Source organism: Tenrec ecaudatus, chromosome 9, assembly GCF_050624435.1.
Source record: "Tenrec ecaudatus isolate mTenEca1 chromosome 9, mTenEca1.hap1, whole genome shotgun sequence".
Taxonomy (NCBI): domain Eukaryota; kingdom Metazoa; phylum Chordata; class Mammalia; order Afrosoricida; family Tenrecidae; genus Tenrec; species Tenrec ecaudatus.
In genome coordinates, this window is record NC_134538.1 from 77,269,323 (window position 1) to 77,290,407 (window position 21,085).

Consider the following 21,085-nt stretch of genomic DNA (forward strand, 5'->3'; position numbering starts at 1 on the left):
CTAGTTCATCTGCACTCCTGACTTACTGCTTTTACCCCAGTGAGCCTTCCACAGGGGAGGACCAAAGGTCTCCCACGTGCTTTCTCCTGTATCCTAGTCGACCTTCCAACGATATACCACTGCTGTAGAACGCAGGCACATTCCCAATTCCTCCCTATTGCTTGTGCTACTGAAGGTATGCATTACTTCCACATTATAAATTCCATATTGCCGTTTTTGTTACATTGAATCTCCTTTTGCTACAAATAATCCATTACCTTTTAAATAACTGAACGAGGGAAAAACACCTTTCTTTTTATTTAATTTTTTTTCTTTTTATTTAATTTAAAAATCATTTTATTGGGTGCACTTACAGCTCTTATCACAATCCATGCATGAATCCATTGTGTCAAGCACATTTGTACATATGTTGCCATCATCTTTTTTTAAAACATTTTATTAGGGGCTCATACAACTCTTATCACAATCCATACATATACATACATCAATTGTATAGAGCACATCTGTACATTCTTTGCCCTAATCATTTTCGAAGCATTTGCTCTCCACTTAAGCCCTTGCATCAGGTCCTCTTTGGAAAAACATCTTTCATATTATATTCACCTACAAATATATCATTTCAGGGTAGATTTAAATTTATGAGCCCTGCTGTTGACATTTCTAATGGGACAGATTTGCCAGCATGCCTCCTCTGAGCTTCTGTCTCTCTGAAAGTAACTCCCATTTGTTTCTTTCTCCCTTGCCTTTTTAGATAAAGTGAGGTCATAAAATATTTGACCTTGGAGGGAGGGGGAAATGAGCAGCCGATATGAAGGTCTCAAGTAGAAAGCAAATGTTTTGAGAATGATGATGACAACGAATGTACAAATGTGCTTGACACAATGGGTGTATGGATGGATGGTTATAAGAGTTGTAGAAGCCCCTGATAAAATTTTAAAAAAAAGAAAATAATGGTGGCAACATGTACAAATATGCTCAATACAATTGATTTATGGACTATTATAAGAGCTGGAACAGCCCCCAATAAACTGATCTTTTAATAACATTTTTTAAAACATCTGACCTTTTATGACTGACTTATTTTGGGCAGCATAATGTCTTCAGGTGCCAGCCATACTGCGGTCACTGTTATTCCCGAGATGCCTTCATTGGTTATAGGGCTCTCGGGCGACCTCTGAGGGAGCCTGGCTGGCACAGCTGCTTATGTATGGGGCTGCGAACCATCTAAAGCGCCAGCTGCTCTTCGGGAGAAAGAGAGGGTGGTTTGTCCCTGTAAGGACGGACAGCCTCGGAAACCCGCAGGGGCAGTTCTACCCTGTCCCGCAGGGTCACCTGAGTTGGAATCAGCTCAATGGCAGTGAGAGTGAGGGTGGCGTCTAAAAGGCTTTCAGCACTCAAGCATCTTATTCCGGTGTACTGTGGCCCGTACAAAACTCTCCGTTCTTCTCGGTTCCTCCTTATGCAAGCAAGGAGGCTTGTACTCCGTGGCCACTTGAAAACGTGTTTTGCTGTTAACCCTGCTCAGCCCTTTGATTCTGGTGCACTTCCACGGACTCGTATTTATGCTTCTTCTTTACCCTGCGGGGTTAGTTGCCATCAATTTAGAAAACTCAGCCACTGTAGCTGCAGTTTTCTTCCATCCGCCACCTCCGGGACTCCCAGTGACACACTGGCTCAATCACATGTCCTGTCCCACCTGAGGGGCAGGTCCCCTTCTTTCCCTTCACGCCCGGTCCCCATTATGGGCAGCTGCTGGGAGTCAAGCGCAGTGTTCACTCTGCTAATCCCATGCAATGGGCTCTCACTGCTGACAGTCCCTCTGAAAAGATCCCCGTTTATTCTACCCGTGCGCTTCCTCCGCTGCCCATGCGTCTCTGCCCGTCTTCACACAGCTGGCGCTTCCTTGCAGAAGACCTGCTGTAACGCCCTTCTCTGTTGATTCTGTTAGTCATTTCGGGATCTTTTTTCTGTTGACTGATTTTTCTCATGGGCCACATTTTCTTGCTTTTTTGTATGTCTAGTGAATTTTCACCGGTTGCCAGACAGTGCGAATCTCGTTATTGTTTAGTATTGGATTTGCTATAGTTCTTCAAAGACTCCTCCACTGCTTTTGTATTTGTACTTAAGTACAGAGACTACAGAGAGAGCAATGCTTTGAGAGACAGCACACACAGTCCCTGCTTGTTCTTCAGCCACTTCTTGCCTCAGTTTTTAGGGGGAAAAAGATCTTTAGTATCCCTTCCAAGCCTTTTCCAGGCCATAGTACCAGCTACCCAGATCCCAGCTGAGCCCATCTTACCCCTTCTCACTCAGGAGCTTCTCCATGTCTGTGATGTAGCACTCGTCACAAAGGGCAAGGTACTCCATCACCAGCTTGGCCTCCTTCTTGTAGGCCTTCCCGATGGCTCCCTTGTTGGGCTCAAACTGAACAACACTGACTGTTTTGTAAGGAGCCGTCAAGGAGTGAAACTACACCAAACTGCACTGCCTGATTATTTGGGAAAACAATCCATCACCCACTGACAACAGCCATCAGGGCTTTATTAGCGCCCCAGATCCAGTGCATGCTGACTTCAAGTACAAGAGGAAACAGCTATCTAAATAGACATACAATCTAATTACCTACAGAACCACATCGACCACGCAATCACCTCAAATAACAATGTATCCACCTCTACAATGTCGCAGCAGAACAATCTACTGTCAGTCTCTGGCTTTGCTCCAAGAGGCCAGCTCACAGCTGGCGTCTGGTAAAGAAAGAGGACGAGTTCAGCTGAGCTGCCCACCCAGCGAGCCCAATCGTACTTCCTGTGCCGCGAGATGGCACTCAGCGTTGGACAGAGAGCGCAGCCATCAGGCAGTTCTTACTGAAAGAGCCCGCAGGTGGGCAAGTACAGAGACGTGCATTTTAGAAACAGAGGGGGGAATGGACAACGCCCTGGAATACCTTAAGGACATCTTCTAATTTCAACAGCCAAGCCCTGCCTTGGTGCATGTAACCCCGCAGGGGACTAACAGGAACGGAGCACGGGGCTCTGAGAGTCACTGGAATAAGTGCCATTGAACTCAGGGAGCTTCCACAGTCGGTGGGAAAGTCTCCGGATCTTTGTAAAATTCCATGTGTCATGAACTGTTTGAAGCTCCCCTGTATGCCACACGCCTGGGTCTCCACAGACCAAAGAGCGACGGGGGCTTAGCCATTACCGTGTGTATATTTCAATTCTGAGTGACAGGATCTGGGTTTGGGGACTTGTCAGAAAGGATATGGGTTCTTTTAGCGGTTTCTCTGCTACCAGTGGAACTTTGGTGGCTCTGGCATGGCAGTTAAGATCGTAGCAGGAGCGGTCGGCACATCCCACGATCTCAATCCAGCCCTAAAAAGACACAATCGAGACAAATGTTCATGACTCACCCAGGTCCATTAGCAAATGCACTCAGGCTGCCACCAGGCCTCGTCCGTCCGGGTTCACGGCGATTCAGTTACGGAATCTCGTTACCAATGCCTGCAACAGGCACAGCTGCGTGCATCGGCTAGTTCAGAGGATAACGAGTCGCTTCCACATACAAATAAAGCAGTCTGAGCGCCATTTTGTCACAGTGGGAATGGCGGCCACCTCATACATGCTAGAGAAGTAAAAGATGAGCCTAAACAAAGCCAGTCGAGTTGGTACATATCTGTAACCAGGATTCAAAGTGATTTGGGCAGAAAGCAGCATTCGGGATGAAGCAGGTCTTCCTATGGCAGTGTTACACCCAGATCTTGGCTCTCCACGCACGCAGACAGGCGTTTGTGCTCAATGGGCTTCATGCCCCAACATGGAGATGTGGCAGGTAGCATGCAGGTCATGAAATAACAGGGTTACTGTCATTCTGACGCTGGCTTACATTCCACGTGGCATCTAAGATACCTTCAAAGGCAAAGATACTTGTTTGCCAGAAAATTAAAAATAAAAACCTTAAAAGAGGTGTTATTTGGATAAAAACAAAGATGTTTTGTAAAGGGTTAACCTTAGTATTATTTAGCTAGACTTTCGCACATTTATTGTTGGCCCTTGATGCAAAATTTCAGAACATCCAACAATCACAACATGCGACATTTCAGCACTGATGTTCACGTTTGGGGGTACGAAGGCCCCCTACGCATTTATTAAATCTTTTAAAGTCTGAGGAGAGTAGTCATGAATCAAGATGTAAACGGCCCTGGTGGCATTCCACTGGTAACAGAAAGGTTGGCAGTTCAAACCCACCAGCTGTGCCATGAATGACGGACGCAGCAGTCTGTCTCCATCAAGATTTACACCTTGGAAATCCAATGGGGCAGCTCCCTCTGTCCTAGAGCGCTGCTGTGAGTTGTAACTGACTTGATGACAAAGGATTTAGTGGGTTTTTTGGTCTGTTTCTAATCATGATATTGGAATCTATTAGCTTATTCCCCCATTTGATGTCCTTTAATCAATCACATTACCATTCCCAGTGTTCGCCTGGGTCCTGGTCAGGAAGGCAGCCAACCTGGCCAGCTCCACTCAGCGGCAGTAGCAATTACACTGCCCCCACCAGGAGCCTCTGACCAGAACTGCTTCTCATCTGCCTTCTCTCTCTGAGCAGCCACAGAAGTCTACCTAAGGCCTTGGGGCACAAAGAATAGCCCCTCCTTATAAGAAGGCAGGGAGCCGGGGCTTGGTCCATTTCCCTCAGGGTCAAAGCGCTCTCTCTCTCTCTCTCTCTCTGTCCCACTCTGAGGCGACTGTGGTGTGGACCTTCCAAGGCAGCGTGTGAAGACCACATTGTGAAACCAGTCTTGGCCCTACTCACGTAGGAGGTCTTAGATTCAGCATCCCAGCAGTCACAGGCGTAATGGGCCATCTCGTTCTCCATGTGCTGGCGGAAGCGGAGTTTCTCTGGAGACACTCCGACCTTCGTGAGGTAGAGGTAGATGCGGCCAATGAAATAGCCTAATACGGAGTTGTTAATCACACCCTGCGTGAACAAGCAAGCATCAGAAAAGGAGGGGAAAAATACACAGTAAGAGTCTTCAACATCAAAGTGCCATTTCCCACAGTAACTCACAATCCACTGAGAAATAGCTAAAACACAAAGTGCACCCACTTACCCAGCTTTCAAAACAATTTCAAATACCCAAAATGCAAACATGGCCATTTTTGAAGGGGTGTGTGTCCAGTGAACAAGCTGCCGTAGTAAAATCTTACCCTTGGGCAGGCAGGCCGTGGAGCTGTTACAAGTTTGGTTCCAGACCATCGCAATAAAGCAAACACCTCAATAAAGCTAGTCGTATGCATTTGGGGCTCCAGTGTCTCTGAAAGTTATGTTTATAGTAGACCTACACTCTATTAAGTATGCAGCCGTCATAAGAATTCCCAAGATGTCCCTTATAGGGACAGAAAGTGAGCACAAGTTATTAGGAAAACATTGCCAACAGACTTGTTGGATGCAGGGTTGCCACAAATCTTGATTGTCGAAAGAGAAAGAGCAATCATAGTATCTGCACAGTGTGACAAGGTAAAGCATCCTGGGACGAGGTAAGCCTGTATGTCACACGGCCAGTGGCTCTTCCTCTCGACACTTCACAACAAAATCTACAGTACTAGAAATGATAGGCTTCATAATAACAAAGATTCTCCTCTGAATCAGTGAGCCGAATCCAGTGAGCCTCAACAGTACAGGCAGCACTCGGAAAGCCTTAGAAAGCACCGAGCTCCAGCTCTAGCCCACGGCAAGTGACACCCAGCCTCGCCTTGAACACTGTCACGGGCAGGAAAGCCCGTTGATTCCCAGGGCAACCCATTCCCCCATTTTAAAAAAGCAAAAAACTATTGCCACTGAGTAGATTCCAACTCAGAGCAACCTGACAGGGAAGGGTGGACCGACCCCTTTGGGGTCTGAAACCTTAAATCTCTATAAGAGCAAAAGCCTCCTCTTTCTTCTCCCAAGCGACCAGCAGGATCCAACTGCCGACCTCATGTGTGCAGCTCACTGAATGACCCACTGCCACCACCAGGCTCCTTATTCCATCAGTGCAGCGGTCCTCCACCTTCCTAACACCGCGCCCCTTTCACACAGCTCCTCATGTGGTGCTGACCCCCAACCATAACATTATCTTCATTGCTACTTCATCACTGTCATTTTGCTACTGTGATGAATCGTCATGGAAATAGCTGATACGCAGGATGTATTTTCATGGTTACAAACTGAACATAATGACAGCATAGTGATGAATCACCAAAAACAATCTGTAATTATATATTGTGGAGCATTTATTTCTAATAAGTGAAATTTTCTCTTGAAGCATGGTGTAGCAGGGGTAACAGTCTTCACGCCGGGTACTCATATGTGGGCGTACCCGCCTTGAGATGGATAGAGGAGCGGTGTCTCGGTTCCTAAGACCCAATAAATCTGTGTTTTCCCATGGTCTTAGGTGACCCCTGTGAAAGGATTGTTTGACACCCCCCAGGGGTCACGACCCACAGGTTGAGAACCGCTGCATTGTTGGGTAGCAACAGCTATTGATGGAGAGAAATTCTACTTATACACCAGGCTTTATGCTAATCGCTATGGGAAAACAGAGGGGAGCCTGAATCCTGAGAGTCGCATTATGTCTCCATGCAAATACTATGTGCTGGTGAAATCTGGGAGCGCAAGGCCCGGTTCCAGCCAGGATTGTTCTTCTCCTATGTTCTGCCAAGCCTTTTCCCACGTTGGCCCCAATGGCCCCACTGGGATGGTCAGGGGCCTCCTCCCAGGTGGATTCGGACACTGCTCCATCGCGCTTCCACGGCTGTGGGGGCTTGCAGCTGCAGATCCTGAGGCCTGTCTTCCATGCACCTCCGGACGTGTCTGAACAGCTAACTCTGACTAACTGGGCAGCATTTACTTGTAAGACCCAGGGGTCCCCCACCCCTCACTACAATAAATATATTTTAAAAGCCATTGAAATGTATCTAAAGCAAAAGGACTGCTGAAATAACGGGTCTTCTTAAACCCAGCACGTGGGATTTCTAAGTGCAAAGCCGCCCAAAGCCACTCACCTGCTCAACAGCATCTCCTAGGCGCACTTTCTGAGCAGACTGGCCGCTGATCTGGGCTTTCGCTGAATACAAATTGAGGTGGAGGTCAGCCACACTCTGGAACTTGGGGTGGTCCTTTTCACTGGGGTCTACAAAGTGTTCAATCTCGGCCATTGTGAACTCTCTGCAAAAGAAAACACGGGGGGGGGGGGAGTGTAGAATTTGCATTCTTAATGGTAAAAATAAAGTCATAAAATCCTGCATTCAACTGCATAACAAACCACGTGGATAAAAGAACCCACACTACAGGAATCTCCTACCAGTAGGAAGAATGTTGGATTCTTAAGGAAATGGTAAAAACTTACTTGGGCTCTGTTTGTCTGTTCTTTTGAAACATGTTCATGAAAACTTTATCACTCACTGTTTAAAGTAAACACAAACTTCTCTCAAACATGAATTCCTTAGCTCTAGCCACACCCATCAAAGACTGTTAGTTGATAGAAATAATTTTTCAAAACTGTATCAGGACAGTTTTTAAAGAAAACGGGAGCACATACCACACCCCGAGGACTGAAGAAACCGACTTTCCTTAAAGCATTAGCACATCTTTAGGAACCCACGAGATGAAGTGCCTGATACTTACTTTTCACACAACAGGAAATTAACAGTGAATGAAAAATGTCCGTTAGCTTTTATGACACTTCTGATTTTTATTGCTCTGAGCAGGTAAATGGCTGATAATGGCACTGTGCAGCTGGCTTCTCCAGAGGGAGAGCTTTTAAATAAACTCTTATTCAAGACAGAGGACATGAGGCATGAACTGAACAAGCTACCGTCAGGCTAACTGCAGGAGGATGAAATAAGTAGGCCATAGGAATGGCTTCCAAAGAGATTTCTCTGAATGGCAATTTAGCACCCATTGGTGGGGAAAGTGCTTTAAATTAATGTTATGGGTCAAAATCAAATCTCTTTTCATTAAAAAAAAAAAACCCTTCCATTTACAGTGCATTTTGAAGATTAGCTCAGATGTTCTGTAAAAGATGAAATTGCTCAAATGGGCTCTGAAGCTGCATGAGCTGTGAGGCTAAAGAGTTTTGATTAATAAACTTTATTTGTTAATGGAACTTGAATTTGGTCCCGATGCTCCTATGTCTTAATTATCACCCAGCAATCATGTACCTTCTGTGTGCACGGAACCGGGGACAGAGACACATGCTGTTTCCTTCTGCACAGCTTGCAAATGGGTTGATAGCACCTGCAAGTTCAACTTATATACATACAGCCAATGGCTATAAACCCACCCTGCAAAGCCTAGTATATGAAAACTTCCAGGTGCTCACAAGGGCTCGTAACAACACAAGGGCACTACTTTTCAACAGGCATCACAAACTTCTATTTTTACCGTGTTATTATGCTAAAGATATTTTAGTGTACTGGAAGTGTTTCCTATTTTTATGCTGGAAAGCCACACCATACACTATCAACAAGTGTGTGGTACGTAACATCTATTCAACCACACACAGCCTATTGCTTCATAAGGGGTTCCCAGGCCCCTCGGAGCCTTCTCCTGGCCTCATTGGTCCCCTAAGGGCCACGCGGCTTTGGTCAATGGCAGCACTTGGTGCTGATGGTGGCCAGCTGAGCCCAGGGCCATGGTGGGCTTCTGGCTCTGGGTGGTGGTTGCACAAGATCAGGACGTAGCCACAACAACAGGACAGTACCACTGCCTTGCTCCCAGCATTTGCAAACCCAATCTCCACAGCCACCTCTCTGTGCATGACTCACCCATGGGCCTGTGCTCCGGCGCACACAACGCCCCAATTCAGCTTCAATGTAGCCTCTGCCCTGCCCAGCTGCCTACCCAACAAGGCTGGCTTCCTGAATCCAGAGCATATAACTCTCCAAGCTTTGTCCAGTGGCTCCCATAGGTGATAACAGGTTTCACACGGGCCGCCTGTATATAACTAATATGTTCACATAAACAAATCATGTAACATCTAAACACAACGTATCCTGAGGTGAAAATACATACTTATATTTGGACAAGTTAGTTAGTCAGATGTTTATCTAATTAACAATAGATATGAAACATCCCCAATTGTCTTGATTTACATAAAAATTAGATTTAAGACAGGCTTAGGAATCTGGGGGCTGCCTGTACCTAAAAAACAGGTAGATCAAAGTCAAGGCCCTACCCAGAAACCCCAAAGAAGCTGCTACCTAAATCTATCTTTCTGTCAAGTAACTCCAGGCCAAAGAATAGACAGAAATCAGCCCCAGCATGGATTTGACTTTGGATTTGGAGAACATTCTAGGAGCTGTGAAGAACTATAATCCACACGAGCCAAGAAGGCAGCCAGTCAGTCAAAATAAAATGACAACCTACCTATGGGTCACCTAACCCTCCCATTGGCAACGAAAGGGGCCCTAAGAAGACCACCGGGTGACTGCAGCCACAGTCCTGCAGGGCACAAAGCCCATGGGGTGCTTACTCAGGGAATGCAAAGACTTCTCTGGCCAAGAACCTACTTTTGCACCTAACCAAACCAGTCACCTACACAGGCACTTAACAAACCAGTCAAAGCCCAGGTAAAAATGCTTTGAGGAGAAAATGACCCAGAAATGGCACCTCAGAAACCGCAGCTGCACGCTGGCTTCTCACATACCACTGAACCCGGCCCTGACCAGTTTTGCTCCACAGGGTCCCGGGTTTACCTTGCTTGTTTCCTTTAAATCTACCAGCAGCTACTCAACTTGGTGTAAACTCACCCCCCAAACACCTGCTTTCAACTATGCCGGCCTTCCTTCTACAGCTTCCTCGGTACTTTGAAATTTAGCTCGCTAGACACTAGTAGAACACAGGGGAAGACACAACACACACACACACACACCCCTCTGCCACAGACAGGTAAACACCTGAGTTAGGGGAGAATACAGGTCACATGTCTTTTTGTCCTATGACCCATTGCTGTTGGACTGACTCCAACTCAGATCCAATAGGACAAAGCAGAACTGCCCCGTGGGGTGTCCTGGGCTATAATCTTAACAGCAGCAGACTGCCACATCTTTCTCCCATGGAGGGACTGGTGAGTTCCAGCCACTGAGCTTTAGCTTAATAGCTGAGCACCTAATCACTGTGCCATCCCAAATACCTGGAGCACCCCACCCCCCAGGACTGGCACAGTACAGTTACTGAAGCACTTCCTGTCTGTCTCCAGCGACAGAGGTGGCGCCCCAGACACACAGAATGAGCCAGCATACCGCCACCCCACCCCCGCCCCACAACACTGACAAACACCTCCCTACTGCCAGAAACCACCTTGCTTTACACAAGCAATAGCAAAAACTCTCAAAATACCAGGAAAGGGACAATTGGGGGCAGGCGATAATACTAAGTTATTCTTAACTTTCTTCCAGAAACTTCAAATGCATTTTCATGGCTCAAAGCTGACTGCCATCCACAGCTGCCATTAACAAAGAAGAGCAGGGTGTTTGTGGGGAAAAGAAAGCTAAAGCTACGGTCCTACTAAGATGGAGTAGAACCGTGTCCAACGAGCAGGCTCCCGCTTCCCCGCTCCGGCAGAGAGTGAGTCCGCCAGGAGGAGAGTCGCACAGGCAGTACCTGACTCTGATCAGCCCGGACCGAGGGGAGATTTCGTTTCTAAAGGAATTTCCAATCTGGGCAGCAGCAAAAGGCAACTTTCCTTGGTTGAATTCCAAAAGGCGCTTGAAATTCAGGAAAATCCCCTGTGCAGTTTCTGGTCTCAAATACCTGTAAGTTCAAAATATGCCAGAGTGTTACTAAGAAAAATACAGACTTTCAAAGTGTTCCATGCATCATTTTCACAAGCAAGCTGTGTGAGGCCTGAGACAAGCTTTCGGCAGCAGACACTTTCCTCGGTAGCCAGCATTTTCATGACAATACTCGATGTGGTCAGGCTGATGCTGAGTCACAGAAAGCGTACAGGACAGAGTAGACCTGCCCCTGTAGTCTCAGAGACGGTCAGTCTTTACAGACCCAACTTTCTCTCCTGGAGTAGCTGGTAGGTTTGAACTGTGGCCCTTGCACCTGACATTCACCTTACGGCACCGCCAGGCCTCTTCTGTAAGTAGCGTGTACGAAACACGCATTTGTATGAATGAAGGAGCCCTATGGCATAGTGGGTTAGGCACTGGGTTTAGTGCCCCGTGCAAGCTCTGGAGTAGGCCAAGTGCTTCCTAAAACCTCCTCCAGCTCAGTGCCCTACAACAGCATGCTTCAAATGCCCTAGGCACTTGTAACTGGAGCATTTTACTGTCCGAGGGCAAAGACCATCATCCAATGCACTCTGGAAAACAGAGGGAGGGAACCAGGAGAAATAAGATCTGTGAACATGCCTGCTTTAGACGCTCTACATTGTATGTCAACTTTCTTCCTTCGCAACACTGCCATTTATCTTTTACGACAAGCAATTCCAACCACTTCCTCCCATAAAGAGATGAGCAGTAAGGGACACCTACCCTGGCATGTTCCCTCCAGGCCCGATGAAGGTCTTGAACATCAAGTTGAAAGGTACTGGAGCAGAGAGGTCATTTCCGGTAATGGGAGACTTTACATTGTAGTTCACAAAAAGATCCCCCAGCTCTTGTTGTCCGTAGTTATCCAGCTAAAGGGCACGTCCAGAAAACAATTAGTGTGAGAGACTGAGGAAAAACCCAGACAAAAGTATTAACAACCCCAGCCCCCATTGTTAAAATGAACACCAACATGCGTGAACCTTCAGGATATCCACATCAAATCCATCCCCCAGTGAGAGATAGAGTATGATTCTGGGCTGATGCACCCCAAAAGCTAAGACAGAAGGCCTCTTGCTTATTTCTACTTATCAGTTGAAAGGATCTCAAATCATGTACGTAAGTATTCGAAGCTGAGTTTAACCCCGTCTGCAAATGGAAGAAGTGGGCGCATTCCCTGACCCTGGCTAGTAGTTAATTGTGCACATAACTTTCCTTTCCCTAGAGGTTGATGCTGTGTTTTATAGTCATCCCTGTATTCCCTCATGCGCTACACATTCCATACATTGGTGATCAATGCCAAAGCCTTTAAAATGAGATATGATCTTCAATTCATGGTTTTCAAATGATAATGATAAGTCACCCAATAGTAAAGAATGTTGAAAACTTTGGGGGTTAAAAGAAAAAGATCTAACAGAAACAAAACAAGCGCATTAATCAATGAATGACGAGGGACTAAGAACTAAGGAACTGAGGGCAGAAGGACTTGAGAGTACCTCTCAATGCTATCACTTTTGCCTTGTGTTCCTCAAAATGAAGTTGCTACCTTGCTGAAAAACAACGAGGATCCCAAGAAGCGTGGCATGGCTAGACCTACAGAACATTACGCCGCGGGAAATCCGTCGATTGTAAAAGGGCAAGTATTTCATGAGACCACTGTGATAAGGGGGGGGAATGAAGATAAAGACTTTGACACCAAAGAGCTCAGACTCTGGAGATGGGCCGGGGGGCGGGGGTTGGTGGGAAGCCGACAGATGACAGTCGACGAGAAAGAAGGGGAATCAAGGAGCAGGTGAAGGGTAAACCACTGACGAGTTGATTAGTGGCTTAAACTGCTGAATACAAAGTTGCTGATCTGAAAGGTAAATCTCTACCCAATTTACAACTCAATATTATTCAAAAAATGATTTAGAGGCCACAACACTCTTGAGCAGGCATCCTCAAACTACGGCCCAGGGGCCACATGCGGCCGGAAACAAGGGAGTGTGTTAGTTTATTTCCAGCTTGAGCTGGAATGTCAGAGCTGACGTTCACTAGTACCTTCTACATTAAATGTCACTGAGTTAGAATAAAAAATTAATACTTTAAAATTCACACTGCTACGCCAAGGACATTTATCTGACCCACTGGGTGTTTTTGCCCCATTTTGTTTTTTACTTCAAAATAAGATAGGTGCAGTGTGCATAGCAATTTTTTCATAGTTATTTTTTTTAAAACTATAGTCCAGACCTCCAACGGGTCTGAGGGACAGTGAACTGGCCCCCTGTTTAAAAAGTTTGAGGACCCCTGCTCTTAACCCTCAGTTTGCTGATTTGTGGTATGGAGAGCCAAATACGTACCTCACAGGGTACTCTGAAAACCCAGGGCAGTAACATACATAGAGTACTTACCAAAGAGCCTACTGGATGAAGGGTGACAATTACAATTTCTATTTGCTCCACTGATAAATCTAAAAGGCATTTCAAACTGCGAACAAGAGAGCCCACACATGCTAACTACACGTTCCAATTATTATCTTTTTAAATGTATGCCTTCGAGGCTCCAGCTCAATTTGCAACACTCACCAAAGCATGCATGCAACTGCTTCCTAGCTGTTTTGCCACAGCAGTTTCCATAGTTTCTAGGGGGCCTGTAAACACACGCCACATTTCATACCATTACCACCAGGAGGGGCGGTGGTGGATCAATGTGCAGGGACCTCCTTAAGAAATATGAGGAGAAAGTCTTATTCCCGAGGTAACTCCGGAAGCAACGGCGTTTGTCACATGAAAAGGGAGGTCGGGAGGAAAGTGATGGAAAGCATGCAGAGAGGAACAGAGCTCTGCAGAAGGGACCACAGCCAACAACTGACAACTGCATCTACCCTCTGACCCCACAAGCACTCAGCTAGGGTCCAGCCTGAAGGCCCAAGAGCAAAACCACCAAAGACGTGAGCCCAGGCTCCTCGTGGAGCCACGACGGAAAAGGAGCCAGATGGCTGTGCTACCAGGGAGAATTCGCCCGCAGTCAATGGTCAGAGCGTCTCTCAGTGATCTATGGGGCCGTCTGTGGGGGACTCTGCTCTAGGGAGGGAGGTGTGTATGGTATGCCACAAGGCACACACACAGCTCTGTGTCTTGGCTCATGTTCTATTTTAAACACACACACACATTTTTACAATTAAACAGTGGTTTCCAACGAGGCCAGGAGAGAACGGAGTGACGGAGTACAGGGACAGAAGCTACACTATGTGAGTGCATCTTGGTTTGTAGGTTTGACTTCAGATCTATGATCATTTTTTAAAAATAACTATAAAACAAGCTTAAATTTCAACTCCCGAAACTCCCAACATGAAAAACAAAATAAATGAACAACTAACTACTTGAGGCTAACCTAGGACAGAGAAAAAACTGCCGTCAAGTGATTTTTAAAATACAGTCACTGGGAAGAGCAAACAACCGCAGCAAGGGTAGAGCAACAATGTATTAACTGCTTTCCATGTGCCTCCTTACCCTGAGACTGTTAGTGGAATAAAAACCACAATCCACTGCCACGGAGTCAATTCTGACTCACAGCAGGCCTGAAAGGCAGGGCAGTACTGCCCTGTGGGTTTCTAGGACATTAAATCTGTTAGGAGCAGACAGCCTCATCTTTCTCCCGTGGAGTGGCTCGGGGCCTGAACCAATAACGTGAAAGGGAGCAGCTGGGACGAACCTGCTGTGCCACCGGGTTTCTAGGAGCGTGAAGCCAAGATAAATGTGGGGCTGAGTTGACAGATCAAGAAGGTGTGTGACTTAAATGAGGAAGAGAAAAACAAGCGTGTTGAAAAGAAAGTACAAGAGTAGTGGGGAAGCACGAGGGGAGAAAGCAGAGTTAGTGAGTCCTACGTTTCACTGCGGATGTTTATAGGCAACGTATAAAAATAGGCTATAGACATAGCACTGGGAATGTCTATCCCAGGAAGCAGATAAAATTCAGGAGGTGGCCCTTACTAGGGCTCATGATTCAGCATGGTTAACAAAAGCACCGTTAGATAAAGCGAGAAACCAGCAACCCAGCCGTGCGGGTGTGAGCGTCTCCCTGTATGTTTTCGTCAGACTCTCAAAGCCCCCACCAAAAGTGGGGGGGGGAAACACTCTTGGACTTGGCAGAAGGTCAGAACAGCCAGTTACCACATCACTTCCAACTCACAGCGACTTGACAGAGGACAGTGAAACGGCTCCCGAGGCTTCCTGGGGCTGGCAATCTTTGTTGGAACAGAAAGCCTCAAAAGTCTCTCAAGGATCAAGTGGTAGGTTTGAACTGCTGGCCTTGCAGTTATCAGCCCTGTGTGCAATCAACTATGCCACCAGGGCTCCAGAAAATGCCAGAACAGGTGACCTCTATGGTCTCTTTGAATGGGAATTGAGTGATGGCAGTGAGTTGGTCTCTTTTGTCTTCCCTATAATGTGTTGACTTAAAGAAAATCAAGCTGCAGACAAACTCGGGTACAGACTTGCTTATCAGGCTCTCAGGATGACAGCATGTGGTCAAGGACCTTTGAACCAGAGACAGATCACATGGCGGATGACAGTGTTCCCAGAGCTATCTGCCCCCAAATCTCCCTGAGCACTATTTGTCATTCTTCTGGGTTCAGCCTTTAAAAGCAGAAACCCGACACTTCCATGCAGACAATGGACTTAATGCCTGTTTATAGGAGTTGTTAGTTGGAGCTGAAACAAAGGACTAGACCAAAAGGTGGGGGAAGCTAATGAAGATGTCAGGAGACACAGCAAGAAATGAAAGTGGGCACTGCTTCTTTACAACTGTGGGCAGGGTCAGTGCAGTCTGAAATTCAACAGTTCCCATGCACGTACCTCAGGGGGAAAAGAGCACACAGCCACGTGACTGATAGCGGCTGTCCCAGACTCACCTGGGCCAAGACACTCTCCATCTCTGATTTCTTCTCCGCAGAGCACTTCTTGTCAGACATCAGCTTCTGCAGATGAGCTACAAGAACAGTGTTGGTGGGTGTCAAGCTCAATCAACAGGAAAACAGCAACCCACTTTTGAGGCTTACTGTTAAAACAGTTCATTTATATTAAATCCCCTGGTTAGTTTGTTGTGTGGGAAGAGTTTGATATCATCTTCATTCTCTTGCTGGCACGTGGAATTTCTAATAATCTGTAAATAATTTATTTTCTTTAAATATATGGACTTGATCTGACATTGAAGATCTGTGGAACAGACTTTTCATGTATTCTGCAATTAAATGGTTTAACCTCACGCAATGTACTGACAAGCACTGCTCTGAGGGGAAAAACCATACCTTTCAGCAGATGGTCGGCACGAAAACACTCCCCATTTTTCACGTCTTTCACCATGAAGTCAGCAAATTTGTCCACGTGGCCAGAGGTCCTAAGTTAAGAAATGCCAACACATTCTACCATTACCGAGACACATGGATACAGGCCACCCCGTTCCAGACAGTCCCAGCGTGTGCAGAAGCGATGCTAACACTCTTCCGCAGTCTCTTAAACGCACAGTAGCATCATGAGAAGGTTTGACAGAATGTAAGAATTCAAAAGGTGGAAAAAACTTTAAAAAAGGAAAATTTCCACAAACTTCCTGAAGTTCCCTTATTAAGGGATTTACTGCCAGGATAAGCATGACAATTTCGCCATGGCTCTTTGAAGGCAGGAGACAGATGCTCTCTGTGTATCTTCTAGATTTGCGACAATAGACGTGAAAGGTCATTCACGCAGGCCTGTTACACAGTGTCAGCCCCCAAGCAGGAATCTTACTTTAAAACTGGCTCCGGGGTGAGCATGGTACAGTCGATCTCCAGGATCTGTTCCTCGTGGATGAAGTGCTGCCTCCACGTCTGAATGATGTTGTTCTTCAAAGCACATCCAACTGGCCCAAAATCATACAGACCACTCACCCCTGGAAAAGACAGGTGAGGAAAACACAAGCTTTACCTCGCCACGACTCCGAACAAAGGAAAAACCCAAAGCAAGCTCACTGCCATCACCTCGACACAGACTCACAGCGACCCTCCAGGACAGGGTAGAAATGCCCCCTGGGAGTTTGGAGACTAGATCTTTATGGGAGGAGAAAGCTCTGTCTTTCTCCTGAGCCATGGCTGATGGCTCTGAACTGCTGACCTTGCAGTTAGCAGCCCAATGTGTAACCACTACGCCACCAGGGCTCTGAATACAGGGATGGAGGTACAAAAGGCAAATAGTTGTGAGACTCCAGAAGAGTCCATAGTAGTTAAGTCAAATGCAAGGCCAGCACTTTGAAGCCACCACCCATGCGTGACACAAGGCTTTCAGCTCCCGTAAAGATTCACAGTCTGAGAAACCCACAGGGGCAGTTCTACTCTGTCTTATAGGGTCACTGAATTGGAACTGGCTCAATGACAACGAGTAGGGGCAAAACTCTACGCCATTTCTGAAAATGCTTTAGGCCAACGATTCAAATATCTCAACACTTGAAGAACTTGATTTCCTCTAAGATGACAGAAGAAAGCAACGCATTTTTAAAGCTCTTATATCACTCGCTATTTCTGTACTTGTGATTTTAGGTAGGATTAGCCCCAAATTCAAAACAAAGTCTACCACGTAGGAGACGTATAATGAATATGTGGATTATGGTTTCCCCATGAAAATAAGAAAATAACCTGTCACATCTGCTGTGACAGATGATGAAACATTTCAGCATCTGTACAAGTGGAGTGGTCCTCAATGGTGAGGGTGGTACTTCACCGCATGTACTGTGGACGTGTTTTTAGAAGACACCAGTCCCTGAAGAACATGCTCGGCAGAGGGTCGGCAAAGAGGAGGACGCCTAGGGAGTCCACTAAGGATACAGAATAGTGTAGGGATGGTATTCAATCTTTTAAATCTGGTCGCAGCCTGATAGTGCTTCCTCATGGGGGTGGCCTTCTCATAAGGAGGGGCCTGGGAAACACCTCCCCCCCCCCCGCCCTCTGCCTTTACCTTCATGCCAGTGAGCCCCTCTGGGACCTGTGCGATCTCTGGGATGTTCCCGCCGCCACTGGATCTACACTTTGCACCCACTGGCCAGTGATCTTCCTGCATTTGGCATCATTGCCTATAGCTGCATGAGTCTGAAGAGGGAGTTGTGGACTTGTATCGGATCTATGGACTTGACTGGGGCTGGGATGTTTTAATGATGCATACATAATTACCTCTTGATATAAAGCTTTTTCTTACACATTAAAAACAATGAAAAATTTTAGCATCCAATTCTCTAAAGTGTTTTGTGAATTTGATCCACTATTTAAACCCAAAGTAGTTAAACATTTAGATAGCTGTTTAGCCAAACTTGAATAAATTTCCAAAGACAAGGCATTACAAGCCTGGTGTTATAGTTATCTTTGATTATTTTTTAAAAATCGCAAAGTTCAACATTTAATCAACAGATCATATTCACCAATATACATTGGTAGTGTTCAGAAAGACGTAGAGTCTTAGGCACAGACTGGTCTCTATCGACACACTACTTATCTCCAGACCTGGGGCGGATGATTGCATGAGGCTCCGTCTCACCACTGCCCCGTGTGGCGGGGTGGAAGGAGTGCGCGCCTGTCAGCCAGTGCCAGGCTAGCCCCTGCTCCGCGGCTGCTGTCATTGAAGGAAGTCTCTATGGACATTGATCGGACTCCATGTTGTGCAGCCATTCTCACCCTCCCCCCGCCCCATTAACACAAACTCAACGGCCCCTAAATTTCCTATCTAAATTTTTGAATTGTCAATTTGATTCCATATCGATATTCCTTAGAAGAGCATGATGCTTCAGGAAGAGATTTTAAAGTGGTTAAGCTATTGTTTGGCCTCATGTCATTTTAAGAGGAGTCTAATAATACATGAGGAGCCCTGGTAGAGCAGTGGTTTGCAAGATGGACTATGTACCGCAGGGTCCGCAGTTCAAAACTACCAGCAAAGACGGGGCTTTCTACTCCCATGGAGTGTTACAGTCTCCAAAACTCACAGGGGCAATTTTACCTTGTCCTATAGGATCACTATGAGTCAGAATCAATTTGGTGACAGTGAGTTTAAGGAGTCCTTGTGGCATAGTGGTAAGGTCACCAGTGTGAACCCCCAGCCACTAGGTGGGAGGCAGATGTAACATTTTGCTTGCCTAAACAATCCAGCCTTGGAAACCCTAAAGGGCATCTGTGTTCCATCCCACAGGGTCACTGTATGTCAGAATCAACTTGGCAACAATGAATTTCATTTTCTGGACTATAAATAGATGAGCACATCAAATGTATAAAAAGTGGCCAACATTTAATTTCCTTATATTCAAATGTAAAAAAGCCAGTCTTCAAAAATAAGTAGAGGACCAGGGAAAGGCAGAGTGGAGACCCAAAGCCCCATCAGTAGTCAATTTGACATCCCCTGTCAGAAAGGCCACAAGGAAGAGACAAGCCAGGCAGGGTGCAGTATAGCACCAATGAAACATACAACCTTCCTCTAGTTCTTTAATGCTGATTCTCCCCACCCCCCACTACCATGACCCCAATTCTACCTTGCAAATCTGGCTAGAGCAGAACATGTGCACTGGTGCAGACCAGAGCTGTAAACACAGGGAATCGGGGTGAGGGGTGGGCGGTGAGGGCGGGAAGCCGAGTAAGGGGGAACCGATCACAATGGTCAACATATAACTTCCTCCCAGGGAGACAGACAAAAGATAACTGGGTAGAGGGAGACAACAGTTGGTGTAAGACATTTAAAAAAAATACTTTATGGGGACAACACTGAAGACACGGTGCGGGAATTGCACCCGATCAGACCCCACCACACGGAGGCGAAATACTAGGGCGTGCAACAGAGCAGCACGGGGAGCAGAGCACCCAAGTCCCCAGAGAATACCAAAAATAGACTTTGGGGCCAGGGCGTGGCACCCCATCAGACTCGACCGGAATCGCTCCTAAAGGTCAACAAATAGACCCTGACCTCTTCATAGGCTTCTCTTTTTGTTGTTGTGCTTTTGATGTTGCTTTCTTTTGTTGCTTTGTTTTGCTCTGTCTTGTTTTTTGTGCACAATCTGGAGGAGAAAACAACCAGAGTTCCAGGGACATGGGAGAGGGGGAGGCAGGGGAAAGGAAGTGGGTGTTAACAATCCAGGGACAAGGGAACAATAAGTAATCTAAAATCGGTGGTGAGGAGGATGTAGGAGGCCTGGTAGGGCTTGATCAAGGGCAATGTAACTGAGAGGAATTACTGAAACCCAAATGAAGTCTGACCATGATAGTGGGACAAGAGGAAACTAAAAGGAAATAGAGAAAAGAACTAGGAGGCAAAGGGCATTTATAGAGGTCTAAATACAGGCATATGTAAATAGATTTATATATGACAATGGGGAAATAGATCTATGTGCATATATTTATAGGTTTACTATTAAGGTAGCAGATGGACATTGGGCCTCTACTTAAGTACTCCCTCGATGCAAGAACACTTTGTTCTATTAACTTGACATTCCAAGATGCTCACCTTCCCGACAAGATCGCCGAAGACAAAGCAGGTGCATAAGCAAATGTGGTGAAGAAAGCTGAATGTGCCGGTTATCAAAAGATATAATGTCTGGGGTCTTAAAGGCTTGAAAATAAACAAGTGGCCATCTAGTTGAGAAGCAAACAAGCCCACATGGAAGAAGCACACAGCCTGTGCGATCACGAGGTGTCAATAGGGTCATGTATGAGGCATCAAAGAACAAAAAGTCTTATCATTGTGAATGAGGAGGAGTGCAGAGTGGAGACACAAAGCCCATCTGTAGGTAGCTGGACATCCCTTACTGAAGGGTCATGGGGAGGAGATGAACCAGTCGGGGTGCAGTACAGCACCGATGAAACATACAACTTTCTTCTAGTTCAGAGGTGTCCAACTGGCAACCCAAGGGTCACATGTGGCCCACGGGCCGCCAGTTTGACACTCCTGCTCTAGATCTTTAATGCTTCCTCCCCCTCATTTTCATGATCCCAATACTACAAATCCAGCTAGACCAGAGGATGTACACTGTTACAGATAAGAGTTGGAAACACAAGGAATCCAGGACAGATAAACCCCTCAGGACCAATAATAAGAGTAGTAATACCAGGAGGGGAAGGGGAAGATAGGGGAGAAAGGGGTAACTGATCACAATGATCTATACATAACCCCCTCCCTGGGGGATGGACAACAGAAAAGTGGGTGAAGGGAGACATTGGTCAGTGTAAAACATGGGAAAATAATAATTTATAAATTATCAAGGGCATATGAGGGAGGGTGGGGGAGGAAGGGAGGAAAATGAGGAGCTGATAG

General features: G+C 46.3%; 1 protein-coding gene across 2 annotated transcripts in view; it reads right to left on the reverse strand.

The window, feature by feature from the left end:
* The window catches only part of GARS1 (glycyl-tRNA synthetase 1), a 41,424-nt gene that overhangs the window by 10,088 nt on the left and 10,251 nt on the right, over positions 1–21,085 (reverse strand). The window contains exons 4-12 of one of the 2 annotated variants that reach the window (XM_075558219.1): positions 16,559–16,700; positions 16,084–16,172; positions 15,688–15,764; positions 11,523–11,668; positions 10,645–10,794; positions 7,044–7,206; positions 4,813–4,977; positions 3,262–3,374; positions 2,300–2,440 (exon numbers count right to left, since the gene is read on the reverse strand). In XM_075558219.1, coding sequence (XP_075414334.1) covers positions 2,300–2,440; positions 3,262–3,374; positions 4,813–4,977; positions 7,044–7,206; positions 10,645–10,794; positions 11,523–11,668; positions 15,688–15,764; positions 16,084–16,172; positions 16,559–16,700 — 1,186 coding nt within the window. Of the gene's footprint in view, positions 1–2,299; positions 2,445–3,261; positions 3,375–4,812; positions 4,978–7,043; positions 7,207–10,644; positions 10,795–11,522; positions 11,669–15,687; positions 15,765–16,083; positions 16,173–16,558; positions 16,701–21,085 lie in introns of both variants that reach the window. The other variant, XM_075558218.1, reaches the window with a different exon arrangement.